Consider the following 16,177-nt stretch of genomic DNA (forward strand, 5'->3'; position numbering starts at 1 on the left):
TTCGTACCCAGCCCCGAAAAACTCCCACCTCGAGGGCACGTTTCTCGAAGGTGTGGAGTTTTTTCAAGGAATGCGCCGAGGACAGATATAGTGTTGTCTGCACAATTTGCCTCTCGAAATTGATTAAGGGCTCTGAGAAGAGCAACCTGTCCACCACTTCAATGCGCCGTCATTTGGAATCCAAGCACTGGAATCAGTGGCAGGCAGCAATGGCAGGACAAAGGCCGCCTGCCGTTCACGCCACTGCCACTGCCTCTGCCACTGCCACTGCTGACTGTGCTGGCGATGCACTCCAGAGGACGAGCCAGGACACCACTTCATCTGCCTCCGCCACTTTGTTGACTTCTCCCTCATCCTCCCCTGTTCCTGTCTTATCTCCTTCTCCTGCACCATCAAAGGCACCATCAGGCGCTTCTTTACAACAACACACCATCTCTCAGACATTGGAGCGGCGGCAGAAATACACTGCTAACCACCCACACGCGCAAGCCTTGAACACCAACATCGCTAAACTGCTGGCCCAGGAGATGTTGGCGTTCCGGCTTGTTGAAACTCCCGCCTTCCTGGACCTGATGGCAACTGCGGCACCTCGCTATGCCGTCCCTAGCCGTCACTACTTCTCCCGGTGTGCCGTCCCCGCCTTGCACCAGCACGTGTCACTCAATATCAGGCGGGCCCTTAATTCCGCGCTTTGCACAAAGGTCCACTTGACCACCGACGCGTGGACAAGTGCATGCGGACAGGGACGCTACATTTCACTGACGGCACACTGGGTGAATGTAGTTGAGGCTGGGACTGCTTCCCAAACTGGCCCGGTGTACCTCGTCTCCCCGCCTAACATTCCTGGCAGGGACACGAGAAGAACACCCCCCTCCTCCTCCTCCTCTACCGCCTCCTCCTCCGCCACCGCCTCCTCCTCCGCCACCGCCTCCTCCTCCGCTGTTAGATTGACCCCAGCTACGAGTTGGAAACGTTGCAGCACTGGCGTTGGTAGACGTCAGCAGGCTGTGCTGAAGCTGATCAGCTTGGGGGACAGACAGCACACTGCCTCCGAGGTGAGGGATGCCCTCCTCGATGAGACGGCAATATGGTTTGAGCCGCTGCACCTGGGCCCAGGCATGGTCGTTTGTGATAACGGCCGGAACCTGGTAGCAGCTCTGGAGCTTGCCGGACTCCAACATGTTCCATGCCTGGCCCACGTCTTCAACCTAGTGGTGCAACGTTTCCTAAAGAGCTACCCCAATGTTCCAGAGCTACTGGTGAAAGTGCGGCGCATGTGCGCCCACTTTCGCAAGTCGACAGTAGCCGCTGCTAGCTTAAAATCTCTCCAGCAACGCCTGCATGTGCCACAACACCGGCTTTTGTGCGACGTCCCCACACGCTGGAACTCAACGTTTCAGATGTTGAATAGAGTGGTTGAGCAGCAGAGACCTTTGATGGAATACCAGCTACAAAACCCTAGGGTGCCACAAAGTCAGCTGCCTCAGTTTCTCATCCATGAGTGGCCATGGATGAGAGACCTTTGTGACATCCTACGGGTGTTTGAGGAGTCCACAAGGAGGGTGAGCTCTGAGGATGCGATGGTGAGCCTTACAATCCCGCTCTTGTGTGTTCTGAGAGAATCCCTGATTGACATCAGGGATAACTCAGATCACACAGAGGAGTCAGGGATAGCATCCGATCCGTCACAGCTGGAGAGTAGGTCCACACATCTGTCCGCTTCATCGCGTTTAATGGAGGAGGAGGAGGAGGAGGAGGAAGAAGAGTTGTCCGATGATGTGATGGTGATACAGGAGGCTTCCGGGCAACTTCGAATCGTCCCATTGTTGCAGCGCGGATGGGTAGACATGGAGGATGAGGAGGAAATGGAGATTGAACTTTCCGGTGGGGCCAGAGGAGTCATGCCAACTAACACTGTGGCAGACATGGCTGAGTTCATGTTGGGGTGCTTTACAACCGACAAGCGTATTGTCAAAATCATGGAGGACAACCAGTACTGGATCTTTGCTATCCTTGACCCCCGGTATAAAAACAACATCTCGTCTTTTATTCCGGTAGAGGGGAGGGCCAATCGCATCAATGCTTGCCACAGGCAATTGGTGCAGAATATGATGGAGATGTTTCCAGCATGTGACGTTGGCGGCAGGGAGGACAGTTCCTCCAGTAGGCGACCAAGTTCTCACCGGTCCACACAAACGAGGGGCACACTGTCTAAGGTCTGGGACACCTTGATGGCACCCCCTCGCCAAAGTGCTGCCACAGAGGGTCCTAGTGTCACCAGGCGTGAGAAGTATAGGCGCATGTTGCGGGAATACCTTTCCGACCACAGCCCTGTCCTCTCCGACCCCTCTGCGCCCTACACGTATTGGGTGTCGAAGTTGGACCTGTGGCTTGAACTTGCCCTATATGCCTTGGAGGTGCTGTCCTGTCCTGCCGCCAGCGTCCTATCTGAGAGGGTGTTCAGTGCAGCCGGTGGCATCATCACTGACAAGCGCACCCGTCTGTCAGCTGAGAGTGCCGACCGGCTCACTTTGATAAAAATGAACCACCACTGGATAGAGCCTTCATTTTTGTGCCCACCTGTGTAAAGCACCCCAACATGAAACTCCATGTCTGTACTCAACCTCTCCAATTCCTCCGCATCCTCATACTCATCCACCATAAGCGTTGCACAATTCTGCTAATACTAGGCTCCCTCCAACATGATTTCCCCCAACTCTGCTGGTTAGAGGCTCCCTCCACCCTGATTTCCACCAACTCTGCTGGTTAGAGGCTCCCTCCACCCTGCTTTCCCACAACTCTGCTGGTTAGAGGCTCCCTCCACCATGAATTTGCCCAAACTGGGCTGGTTAGAGGCTCCCTCCACCATGAATTGGTCCAAACTGGGGTTTTTAGAGGCTCCCTCCACCATGAATTTGCCAAAACTGGGCTGTTTAGAGGCTCCCTCCACCATGAATTGGTCCAAATTGGGGTTTTTAGAGGCTCCCTCCACCATGAATTTGCCCAAACTGGGCTGGTTAGAGGCTCCCTCCACCATGAATTGGTCCAAACTGGGCTGGTTAGAGGCTCCCTCCACCATGAATTGGTCCAAATTGGGGTTTTTAGAGGCTCCCTCCACCATGAATTGGTCCAAACTGGGCTGTTTAGACGCTCCCTCCACCATGAATTGGTCCAAACTGGGGTTTTTAGAGGCTCCCTCCACCATGAATTGGTCCAAACTGGGCTGGTTAGAGGCTCCCTCCACCATGAATTGGTCCAAACTGGGCTGGTTAGAGGCTCCCTCCACCATGAATTGGTCCAAATTGGGGTTTTTAGAGGCTCCCTCCACCATGAATTGGTCCAAACTGGGCTGTTTAGAGGCTCCCTCCACCATGAATTGGTCCAAACTGGGGTTTTTAGAGGCTCCCTCCACCATGAATTGGTCCAAACTGGGGTTTTTAGAGGCTCCCTCCACCATGAATTGGTCCAAACTGGGGTTTTTAGAGGCTCCCTCCACCATGAATTGGTCCAAACTGGGGTTTTTAGAGGCTCCCTCCACCATGAATTTGCCCAAACTGGGCTGTTTAGAGGCTCCCTCCACCATGAATTGGTCCAAACTGGGTTTTTTAGAGGCTCCCTCCACCATGAATTGGTCCAAACTGGGGTTTTTAGAGGCTCCCTCCACCATGAATTGGTCCAAACTGGGGTTTTTAGAGGCTCCCTCCACCATGAATTTGCCCAAACTGGGCTGTTTAGAGGCTCCCTCCACCATGAATTGGTCCAAATTGGGGTTTTTAGAGGCTCCCTCCACCATGAATTGGTCCAAACTGGGGTTTTTAGAGGCTCCCTCCACCATGAATTGGTCCAAACTGGGCTGGTTAGAGGCTCCCTCCACCATGAATTGGTCCAAACTGGGCTGGTTAGAGGCTCCCTCCACCATGAATTGGTCCAAATTGGGGTTTTTAGAGGCTCCCTCCACCATGAATTGGTCCAAACTGGGCTGTTTAGAGGCTCCCTCCACCATGAATTGGTCCAAATTGGGGTTTTTAGAGGCTCCCTCCACCATGAATTGGTCCAAACTGGGGTTTTTAGAGGCTCCCTCCACCATGAATTGGTCCAAACTGGGGTTTTTAGAGGCTCCCTCCACCATGAATTGGTCCAAACTGGGGTTTTTAGAGGCTCCCTCCACCATGAATTTGCCCAAACTGGGCTGTTTAGAGGCTCCCTCCACCATGAATTGGTCCAAACTGGGTTTTTTAGAGGCTCCCTCCACCATGAATTGGTCCAAACTGGGGTTTTTAGAGGCTCCCTCCACCATGAATTGGTCCAAACTGGGGTTTTTAGAGGCTCCCTCCACCATGAGTTTGCCCAAACTGGGCTGTTTAGAGGCTCCCTCCACCATGAATTGGTCCAAATTGGGGTTTTTAGAGGCTCCCTCCACCATGAATTGGTCCAAACTGGGGTTTTTAGAGGCTCCCTCCACCATGAATTTGCCCAAACTGGGCTGTTTAGAGGCTCCCTCCAGCATGAATTGGTCCAAACTGGGGTTTTTAGAGGCTCCCTCCACCATGAATTGGTCCAAACTGGGGTTTTTAGAGGCTCCCTCCACCATGAATTGGTCCAAACTGGGGTTTTTATAGGCTCCCTCCACCATGAATTGGTCCAAACTGGGGTTTTTAGAGGCTCCCTCCACCATGAATTTGCCCAAACTGGGCTGTTTAGAGGCTCCCTCCACCATGAATTGGTCACAATTGGGGTTTTTAGAGGCTCCCTCCACCATGAATTGGTCCAAATTGGGGTTTTTAGAGGCTCCCTCCACCATGAATTTGCCCAAACTGGGCTGTTTAGAGGCTCCCTCCAGCATGAATTGGTCCAAACTGGGGTTTTTAGAGGCTCCCTCCACCATGAATTGGTCCAAACTGGGGTTTTTAGAGGCTCCCTCCACCATGAATTTGCCCAAACTGGGCTGTTTAGAGGCTCCCTCCACCATGAATTGGTCCAAACTGGGTTTTTTAGAGGCTCCCTCCACCATGAATTGGTCCAAACTGGGGTTTTTAGAGGCTCCCTCCACCATGAATTGGTCCAAACTGGGGTTTTTAGAGGCTCCCTCCACCATGAATTTGCCCAAACTGGGCTGTTTAGAGGCTCCCTCCACCATGAATTGGTCCAAATTGGGGTTTTTAGAGGCTCCCTCCACCATGAATTGGTCCAAACTGGGGTTTTTAGAGGCTCCCTCCACCATGAATTTGCCCAAACTGGGCTGTTTAGAGGCTCCCTCCAGCATGAATTGGTCCAAACTGGGGTTTTTAGAGGCTCCCTCCACCATGAATTGGTCCAAACTGGGCTGGTTAGAGGCTCCCTCCACCATGAATTGGTCCAAACTGGGCTGGTTAGAGGCTCCCTCCACCATGAATTGGTCCAAATTGGGGTTTTTAGAGGCTCCCTCCACCATGAATTGGTCCAAACTGGGCTGTTTAGAGGCTCCCTCCACCATGAATTGGTCCAAACTGGGCTGGTTAGAGGCTCCCTCCACCATGAATTGGCCAAACTGGGGTTTTTAGAGGCTCCCTCCACCATGAATTGGTCCAAACTGGGGTTTTTAGAGGCTCCCTCCACCATGAATTTGCCCAAACTGGGCTGTTTAGAGGCTCCCTCCACCATGAATTGGTCCAAACTGGGCTGTTTAGAGGCTCCCTCCACCATGAATTGGTCCAAACTGGGTTTTTTAGAGGCTCCCTCCACCATGAATTGGTCCAAACTGGGGTTTTTAGAGGCTCCCTCCACCATGAATTGGTCCAAACTGGGTTTTTTAGAGGCTCCCTCCACCATGAATTTGCCCAAATCTGCTGGTTAGAGGCTCAATCCACCCTGATTTTCAAAACAAATGTTGGTGCCAACCTCAACTTACTACAAGGGCCAAATTCACTGCTGGTGACAAGCTCTCCTCACTGCAAGTGCCAAATACACATGTTTCAAGGTGTTTTCCTACTGTCAGAGAGGTGGTATTGAGTGTGTAAAGTGTGTAGTTGTTAGGCTGTGATGTTGGGGTAATAGAGGGTCTTTGGTGTGTTAGATGCCCCCAGACATGCTTCCCCTGCTGTCCCAGTGTCATTCCAGAGGTGTTGGCATCATTTCCTGTGGTGTCATAGTGGACTTGGTGACCCTCCAGACACGGATTTGGGTTTCCCCCTTAACGAGTATATGTTCCCCATAGACTATAATGGGGTTCGAAACCCGTTCGAACACACGAACAGTGAGCGGCTGTTCGATTCGAATTTCGAACCTCGAACATTTTAGTGTTCGCTCATCTCTAATTATTATTTGTCTAAGACATAGAAAAAGTAAAAGATGTATAAACACATCCTCTGCCGCAAGCTGCATTATCTTCTCTACAGAAGAGATGTTGAGCAAGTAATAAGTGTGAGACATCATTACTAGAAATACACTTGCAGAAAAGATTCGGCAAATCAGTGATAAATAGTATCAAAGGCGAAATGAGTGGGCGCCACCTAGGAATGTATTATGGAGCTCATCTCATGTAGGCTAAACCGAATAAGCAAAACAAACAAGATAAGAGTATTCATACATACATAGAAACGCTCAACCTAGATAAAGTTACATTTAGAAAAATCATATTTTATATTTTTAACCATAAGTTAAAACCAGTTAAGAACACAATAAATCACTCTGAAAGGGGTATCAAAAAATTGAGTAAAGTGTTCTATACTCCATGCCGTAGTAACAAAACACTGAATGCTTCAAATAAAAATAGTATCAATACAAGTACAAAGTTATGCTCTAAGGACCCCTTCACACGGAGTATACGCTCGTTGATTCTGAACGCATATCACATTGAAAGCAATAGGGGAAAAAAGCAGCCCATTCATTTCTATGGGGAGCACACGTATGCCCGCTCCATAGAAAGCAATGGGATCTGTTTTAACGCCGCTGATTCAGAACGTGTTGCACATTCAGAATCAGCGAGCGTATACTCCGTGTGAAGGGGCCCTAAAAGAAAAAAGTAGGCAGCTAATATACAGCCTGAATCTTCATATTTGTACAAAAAGGCACATACAGTGTTTTCAACTGATTTTAACATATGGTGGTCAATAAAATATGATTTTTCTAAATTTAGCTTTATCTGGGTTGAGCGTCCGTACCAAATATATACTTACTGTTTTCTTGTTTGTTTCGCAAATCAGAGATAGCCAGCTTACCAAACCAAGAATCCCTCTACATACTTGGTGAAGCAGAAAAAGAATCAAGAAATGTCCATCTCAGCACATTTAAGTTTATGGACACAGTAAAGGTTATGAATAGAAACAGGACGTGGCACTATTCTAAGGTTATTCCTGGGATATCAAGGGATATAAATAAATTTTATACATGTAATTACAAAAAAATGGTCTGGATTTAACTCTAAACAATATTCTTTGTGGCCTAGTAACATCTGGAATTAAATGGATGTGCTGAAATTTTAAAAAGGCACAGCATAAGCCTTACATAGTTAAAAATAGCTAAAAGTCATATATTCACCTTACACTAGGTTCACACCTGCACTTTGGTTTTCCGTTCTTCAAGTCTGCTTGCAGTCCCAAAGAACGGAAACCTAATCTGCTTAAAAAGCAGTTACCTCAGAAACCCTTGGACCCCTGCGGGACTTATCTCTCTGTATTTTTTAAGTGGAATGATGGACAGAATGCCCAAACGGGCAACGAACGCAGATGTAAGTCCAGTCTTACAAATCCTTTCCAGACATTGTTTATTAGGCAACAGCGGCTAATGATTGGTTGCTGATGTCACAGTTTGAGTATGACATATCACTATGGCTTAGTAACCATAGATTGGCAGATGATCGCCGTATGGGGATAAAGGGGATTTAAATGGTTCTTCATTATTTTTAGCTTGTGGGGAAGTTAGCTCGGTAGAAGCAGTAGTGCAGACCCAAACAGTCAAGACAGGGACACAAAATATGCAGCAAACTGGTTTATTTACAAAAAAAACCCAGGAAAAATAAGTAAACCTTCACTTCAGGCACAAATAAGCAAAACAAAATACAGCCTTAACTTCAGGCAAAAATGAAACAAATTCCTGCTCATCCGAGCAAATAACTAAACAGACGTTTTAACCTAACTATACGTGTGGCTTACTACCAGCGACACGAAAAACACAAGCACAAATTTGTCTCACCGGACTCAGAGTTACAGGACAGACCCACCCACTTCCTCTCCTTCCAGGATCTGCCCAGAAGTGCAGGCTCAGCAGGCTTTTATGGCCCAATAATGAGCCTAGAACCCACAACTGGGGCTAAGGCCTACTCCAGACCCGCACTGGACCACACATAGGTCAGGAATCTGGGTCTGATATAGCTGAACTCCAACACTTTGCCTTTCACCTTCTCACACTCTATATAGCTTCTATTGAGGTTTTCCAAACTGTCAAAATCTTTGACACATAACTTATACTATCATATTGAAAATACAAATTTTGGTGGTAATGCTTTTCAAAAAAATACCTAGTCCCTAATGAAGTTTTTATCAGCACATTATTAACCACACAGTTAAAATGTATGTGTGTATGTGATATGCAACTCATGTCTGTTCTATTGTGTCTAAGCTGCAGTATTAGTATTGCAGACATGATTATGGGGATAATGTCACTCCATAAGTAGAGACCACCTATTAGGTGGCCACTGCATTTGTAGATGTATAATATATATATATATATATATATATATATATATAGTGTACGCGGTTCAGAAGAAACAAATATAACATTATAAACAGTTGATGATTTTAGCTCAGAGACTCTTCTACCTTATTCTCACCAGGTTACTGGCTCAGCTGGATGAAACAGAAAAAGCCTTTGACCAGTTTTGGAGCCGCCATCATCTGAAACTAGAACAGTGCTTGCAGCTACGACACTTCGAGCATGATTTCAGAGAGGTATTTCAGAAATGACTGAGGTTCATTGTGTGTTTTACTTGATATTTACTAAACAAAATGTAGATAAAAGCATAAGTGTTACATGAATACAATACAGTAGGCCATGGTCAGGTACAAACATTTACATCATCAGGGAAATGGGAAGCTGTGTGTTTTATAGTATCAACATATTCTGAAATGTATGTAAATCTTATTCTGCAGTACCATATTGGGCACAGTACTGCTGTCAGTTCTGTTATGGTGTGCGATAATGATGTGCATTGAAAAATATGCAGTTGTACAGAAAAATCTTTATGCAAAATGCTGACCATTCCCATAATATTTTGGCTTTGTGTGATTCACTCTATACAGACAGACTACAGGGACAAATATTACTTGTGTGAATGTGGCCTAAATCTTCATTTCTTTTCTTAAGTACGTAGGTTTTTGCTGTTCGCTAGAAAAATCGGACATCTTTGTGAACGGACAGTTAAGGACACCCATGGACAGTAAAAGAACGCACCCGATGTCCATTTAAATCAATGCAAAATGTAAAGGACACAACTAGTGTCCGATGCTAATGTCCGCGCAAGATTTTGTGCGGACATTAGCATCGGACACTAGCTGTCGGACACCGACAGTGGTGTGAACGCTCCCTAAGGCCTTTTGCACACAACTATGTGCATTTCTGAGTACATGAAAAAAATGTGCATACATGGCATCTGTGTGTCGCCTCTGCTTTCTACAGATCCATACACTTTAATGAATGAGGCCATTCTACAAAAGAGACCATAATAGGACCTGTCCTGAGTTTTGCAGCTCAGCCTCATGGGCCTCATATGGATCTGTGAGCATCATGATTTTATGTATGGAGCCACAGAGCTGAATGGTTCCATCTGCTCTGCATTAAAAAAACATATAGCACAACATTAGATTATTTCATATAGCATTTAAAGAGGACCTTTCACCATTTTGCCCATAGGCAGTTTTATATACTGCCGGAAAGCTGACAGTGCGCTGAGTTCAGCACACTGTCGGCTTTCCCGATCTGTGCCCGGTGTGAAGAGCTTACGGTCCCGGTACCGTAGCTCTTCTATGGTCAGAAGGGTGTTTCTGACAGTTAGCCAGAGACGTCCTTCTTCACAGCACAGCCAATCGCGCTGTGCTGTGAGAGCCGGGAGGAACGCCCCCTCCCTCCCTGATAATGCTCGTCTATGGACGAGTACTGCGAGGAGAGGGAGGGGGCGTTCCTCCCGGCTCTCACAGCACAGCGCGATTGGCTGTGCTGTGAAGAAGGACATCTCTGGCTAACTGTCAGAAACGCCCTTCTGACCATAGAAGCGCTACGATACCGGACCGTAAGCTCTTCACACCGAGCACAGATCGGGAAAGCCGACAGTATGCTGAACTCAGTGCACTGTCAGCTTTCCGGCAGTATATAGAACTGCCTGTGGGCAAAATGGTGAAAGGTCCTCTTTAAATGCAGTGCTGATGTGAAATATGCACCATTGTGCTTCATCTTCATTTTATTTCTATCAGTCTTCATTCTATCTCTTACACACCCTCAGATAGATGTTGGCAGAACTGAGGAAATAAAGGTTCCTTAAATCATATTATGAAGAAGTGTCCACTCTTGAAAGTATTATGAAAGGTGTTTTCAGACTGATCTCTGATGCTACACATAGCCTTATTAGACCTTTGCCTGAACTTACCTTTCTGTTCCTGGACACGAAAACTATTCCATTGCTGGAAGATAACATCTCTGCAGATAACGCCCATCATTTCATCCACTTCTAAAAATAGATGATGTCACATCTTAACTATTCCCCTCTCTAAGTATGCTTATAAAACATCACCATGACCTAGTGAGTCAACTATATAGACTATTGCTGCCTATTTCCTTGACTGTCCTGTAGCATACAACTAAATACTTCCCAGTTGAAATTACTGTGCTTGTTCTGCTTACACAGTTAAACTTTGATTACCAGAATAGTTAAATAGTTATTTCTATTAGGGTAGGAATTAAAGTTTTTTCTGGATCTTTGCCATGTGCTGTTTGAAGAGACTGCAGTGTTTGGTCAAGCACTGCGGGCTCTTCACAGAAAACCAGGCACCATGCCATACATTGTATAGTGGTTGTGTTGAGTATCGCAGCTGAGCCCCGTTCACTTGAATAGGACTGAGCTTCAAACACACCATATGACCGATGAATGTGATGTCACATGACCCTTGATAGTCCGATGTATTGTCTGTAGCTGAAATGCCATATTAATCCAATCTCATATACAATCATATGAGCACACTCCTGGTGTTTATCTCCTGCTTGTGTGCACTCCAAACACATAGCTATCGCCCGCTCCTTGTAGCAGGGCATCAAATGTCACTGGATCAGTGAGCAACTAATAGCAAAACAGCAGTAGAGGTGTACCCAAATCTCCCAGATCCGACAGGACTGGTATGCCCGGCAGTATAAGGTATGTTCTGACTTCAGCTCATGGAGTTAAATATAACGGTAAGAGAGGGAGCTGCTGTTTCCCTGCTTTACCATTCAGTCCCCATCTCTGCGCCGGCATCTGGGAAGCAGGCAGGAGTGATGTAGTGATGTCACTACATCATGTCTGCTACTATCTGAAGCTTGCAGCAACAGAGGCCAAGGTGATCTGGCCTGCAAAGGGTAGAGGTGAGTATTTTTTTTCCTATTGTGCATTTTAATGTGGAGGCCACTAGAAGGGAGTATTATATTGTGTATAGTGTGAGGGCCCCAATAAAGCAAATGAATGTGTATGGACCACAGTGAGCATTATAATATGTGGAGTATATGCAATAATAGTGTATTCACATAAAGTAGAGCGACGTTTTGGCCTTTCATATACGGCCTTCTTCAAGCTCTATAATATACAAACAAAGTGAAATACAATGAAACACAAGACATTCTACATGAAAATTAAGCACATGAATATCCATATATACAAAAATTATAATTGTCACAAATCTTATAGTTGTAAATACAACTAAATTAAGACAATAAACCAAGGCACTTGTAACAAGGGAAAGAAGGTATTATGTGAACAAGCGTTATCCACAATGCAGACTGCCGTATATTCATATCAATATGTATAAACATGTATAGGGTCGAAAGTTACCATGTATTCACATTATCCTATGCATTATTCATGTATATTTCGCACCAGGTCTCAAGTGCAATTGTTGGGTAAGTGTAGTCTCACCACGAGAATAATGTAGCCAAGTTCCAAAAGCCGAATGGTTCTAAGCCCCTCAAGCATGAGAGAGATTGCGTAGAGGAGTCATTTTGAATCAAATGAAAGTGTTGCTCAGATGAGGGGCATAGGTTACATTTGAAAGGACATTTTCAGCACAACAAAGATAAGGCACAGATAAAGACATCAGAAAGGTAGAGACGTAGTAGTAGTAAGAGCATATACGCATACATACATTATATAATATATATCTATCTATATACCCACACACACGCATACACATGCACGTGTATCATGTTATCTACACCTACCAATAGATAGAAGACAAACTCCAAGGTAAACATATCATAAATGACGTTTTCACTAAAGACACTAGTGAAGGTGTAGCACTGAATATATTCCAAAGGGACCCCAGGCTAGGAAGATAAAAGTGAAAGGATATTAATACCAAACAACAACAAAAAGGTATCAACTACTGAAGACTCAAGTTGGTTTTTTTATATATTCCAAACAACAACAAGGAAATGTTCTCCATGTCAGTGGATCTTGCTAAGCTTCATAGAAAGTATGTAATTGAGTGAATAGAACAGCTCAAAGACTTACCCAGTCAGAGTGGCCATAGGGGGAATTACTCAATTACATACTTTCAATGCAGTTTAGCAAGATACACTGACATGGAGAACATTTCCTTGTTGCTGTTTGGTATTAATATCCTGTCACTTTTATCCTCCTAGCCTGGGGTCCCTTTGGAATATATTCAGTGCTACACCTTAGCCTTTGTCTTTTGTGAAAACGTCATTTATGATATGTTTACCTTGGAGTTTATTGTCTTCTACCTATTGGTATGTGTAGATAACATGATACACGTGTGTGTGTATATATATATATATATATATATATATATATATATATATGCGTATATGCTCTTACTACTACTACTTCTCTACCTTTATGATGTCTTTTTCTGTGCCTTATCTTTGTTGTGCTGAAAATGTCCTTTCAAACGTAACCTATATCCCATATCTGAGCAACACTTTCATTTGAATCAAAATGACTCCTTTACGCAATCTCTCTCATGCTTGAGGGGCTTAGAACCATTTGGCTTTTGGAATTTGGCTACATTATCCTCGTGGTGAGACTACACTTACCCAAGGATTGCACCTGAGACCTGGTGTGAAATATACATGAATAATGCATAGGATAATGTGCACACATGATTACTTTTGACCCTGTATATGTTTATACATATTGATATGAATGTACGGCAGTCTGCATTGTGGATAACCCTTGTTCACATGATGCCTTCTTTCCCTTGTTACGTGTGCTTTGATTTATTGTCTTTATTTAGTTGTATTTACGACTATAAGATTTATGACAATAATAAATATTGTATATATATATATATATATATATATATATATATATATATACACACACACGCACACACACACACACACAGGATAGATAGATAGATAGATAGATAGATAGATAGATAGATAGATAGATAGATATTCATATGTTTCATTTTCATGTAGAATGTCTTGTGGTTCATTGTATCTCACTTTGTATATTATAGAGCTTGAAGAAGGCTGTATATAAAAGAAAAAGTAGGGCAACGTTTTGGCCTATGTGAATAAACACTATTATTGCATATACTGTACTGAGAATTGTGAAGTCCGTCCTATTGTTGATACACTGCATTTGGACCCTACTTTCACAACGTGATTGAATGCAGCCTACACCCTATACTACCATTATAATATGTGGGGGCCACAATAATAGTATAGTAGTTTGTGGCAGAATGAGAAAGCATAATACTCTATAGGAGGCACATTATACCGTGGGGACCACAAGGAGGGACATTATACTGTGAGCGCCACAAGAGGGACATTTTACTGTATGGTCCAAGAAGGGGGGGATGATACTGTATGGGGATACTAAGATGACATTATAAATTGTTAGGATTCACTAAAGTGTGTGGGATTAGGTGTGGTTAGAGGCATGGCCTTTATACAGAAATTTGCCAGGATGCTCTCTCTGTGCCACAGAATGAATCTGTCTTTAAATCCTCTGAAGGCTGATAGGTATGATAGAGGGGTTTCTATGAATCTATAAATAGAGGCAATGTCTATGACATGGGAGAGGAATTACAGGAACTGTTGTCCTTCACATTGGTAATATCACCCACAAGAAACTCTGGCATCATCAATACAAATGTGCTGTGCTGTACACTATCTAATTTTGTCACATAAGCTCAGTACACCCACTTCCTGGACTCAACTTCTAGGTCTCCACTGTGTCCAATTCTCAAAGAAAAGCATCACACCACACATTGAATGAAGTAGTTACTTTATTCCCCCACTGTTCACAATGTATCATTTAGCTCCTTTAGTGGTTAACACATTGTCTTCTAAACAATGGGTGAATAAAACCAATACTGTATTTCATGGCTTCTCCATTATTTGAGTACTTATCAGTAATGGTGGCATCATCTAGTCAGTGATCCAACACATATAAATACTTTTTTTTTTTTTTTTTATAAGCTTGAAAAACACCTTTAGGTCAAAACTCAGAAAAAAAAAGCTGCAGAAAAAAATGCGGTGGAAACGCATCACATATTTTTTTCCACAGTGTTTTTCATTGCGTTTTCCTCTGCAGACTTTATGCCCCTTAACCATTTCTGCAGGTATAATTGACATGCTGCGTTTTTTTCTACAATGTGTGGATGGGATTATCCAGAATCACATCCACTTTGCAGAAATGCAACTTTGGTTGCATATTTTGCTGCATTTTTTTGAGCCAAAGCCATATATGGGCAGAAGAGAGATGTATAAGAACTTAATATACAGTAGCTTTCCCATTCCTTTTGTGGCCATTCTTGGGTCTGACTCAAAAACTAAACAAAATCTGTAACAAAACCGCTGTGTTTGCTCAACGTGGGGCCTCAGCCTTAGAAAGGGTTTGTAGAAATGATGATGGACATAGAGTCAGCAGTGCAGTACTAATGTTCACGCTTATTGTTTAAGCTGAAATCTATTATATTTCTATTTATTATTAGAGATGAGCGAACACTAAAATGTTCGAGGTTCGAAATTCGATTCGAACAGCCGCTCAATGTTCGTGTGTTCGAATGGGTTTCGAACCCCATTATAGTCTATGGGGAACAGATACTCGTTAAGGGGGAAACCCAAATCCGTGTCTGGAGGGTCACCAAGTCCACTATGACACCCCAGGAAATGATGCCAACACCTCTGGAATGACACTGGGACAGCAGGGGAAGCATGTCTGGGGGCATCTAACACACCAAAGACCCTCTATTACCCCAACATCACAGCCTAACAACTACACACTTTACACACTCAATACCACCTCTCTGACAGTAGGAAAACACCTTGAAACATGTGTATTTGGCACTTGCAGTGAGGAGAGCTTGTCACCAGCAGTGAATTTGGCCCTTGTAGTAAGTTGAGGTTGGCACCAACATTTGTTTTGAAAATCAGGGTGGATTGAGCCTCTAACCAGCAGAGTTTGGGCAAATTCATGGTGGAGGGAGCCTCTAAACACCCCAGTTTGGGCAAATTCATGGTGGAGGGAGCCTCTAAAAACCCCAGTTTGGACCAATTCATGGTGGAGGGAGCCTCTAACCAGCCCAGTTTGGGCAAATTCATGGTGGAGGGAGCCTCTAAAAAACCCAGTTTGGACCAATTCATGGTGGAGGGAGCCTCTAACCAGCCCAGTTTGGGCAAATTCATGGTGGAGGGAGCCTCTAAAAAACCCAGTTTGGACCAATTCATGGTGGAGGGAGCCTCTAACCAGCCCAGTTTGGGCAAATTCATGGTGGAGGGAGCCTCTAAACAGCCCAGTTTGGGCAAATTCATGGTGGAGGGAGCCTCTAAAAACCCCAGTTTGGACCAATTCATGGTGGAGGGAGCCTCTAAAAACCCCAGTTTGGACCAATTCATGGTGGAGGGAGCCTCTAAAAACCCCAGTTTGGACCAATTCATGCTGGAGGGAGCCTCTAAAAAACCCAGTTTGGACCAATTCATGGTGGAGGGA

The 16,177-nt window shown here is 44.7% G+C and overlaps 1 protein-coding gene across 2 annotated transcripts in view; it reads left to right on the forward strand.

The window, feature by feature from the left end:
- MCF2L2 (MCF.2 cell line derived transforming sequence-like 2) overlaps positions 1-16,177 on the forward strand; it is a 274,167-nt gene that overhangs the window by 58,930 nt on the left and 199,060 nt on the right. For both annotated transcript variants that reach the window (XM_075268595.1, XM_075268594.1), the window contains exon 9: positions 8,810-8,924. In XM_075268595.1, coding sequence (XP_075124696.1) covers positions 8,810-8,924 — 115 coding nt within the window. The remainder of the gene's footprint in view (positions 1-8,809; positions 8,925-16,177) is intronic.

The sequence above is a fragment of the Leptodactylus fuscus genome, chromosome 3 (genome assembly GCF_031893055.1).
Source record: "Leptodactylus fuscus isolate aLepFus1 chromosome 3, aLepFus1.hap2, whole genome shotgun sequence".
Classification (NCBI taxonomy): Eukaryota; Metazoa; Chordata; class Amphibia; order Anura; family Leptodactylidae; genus Leptodactylus; species Leptodactylus fuscus.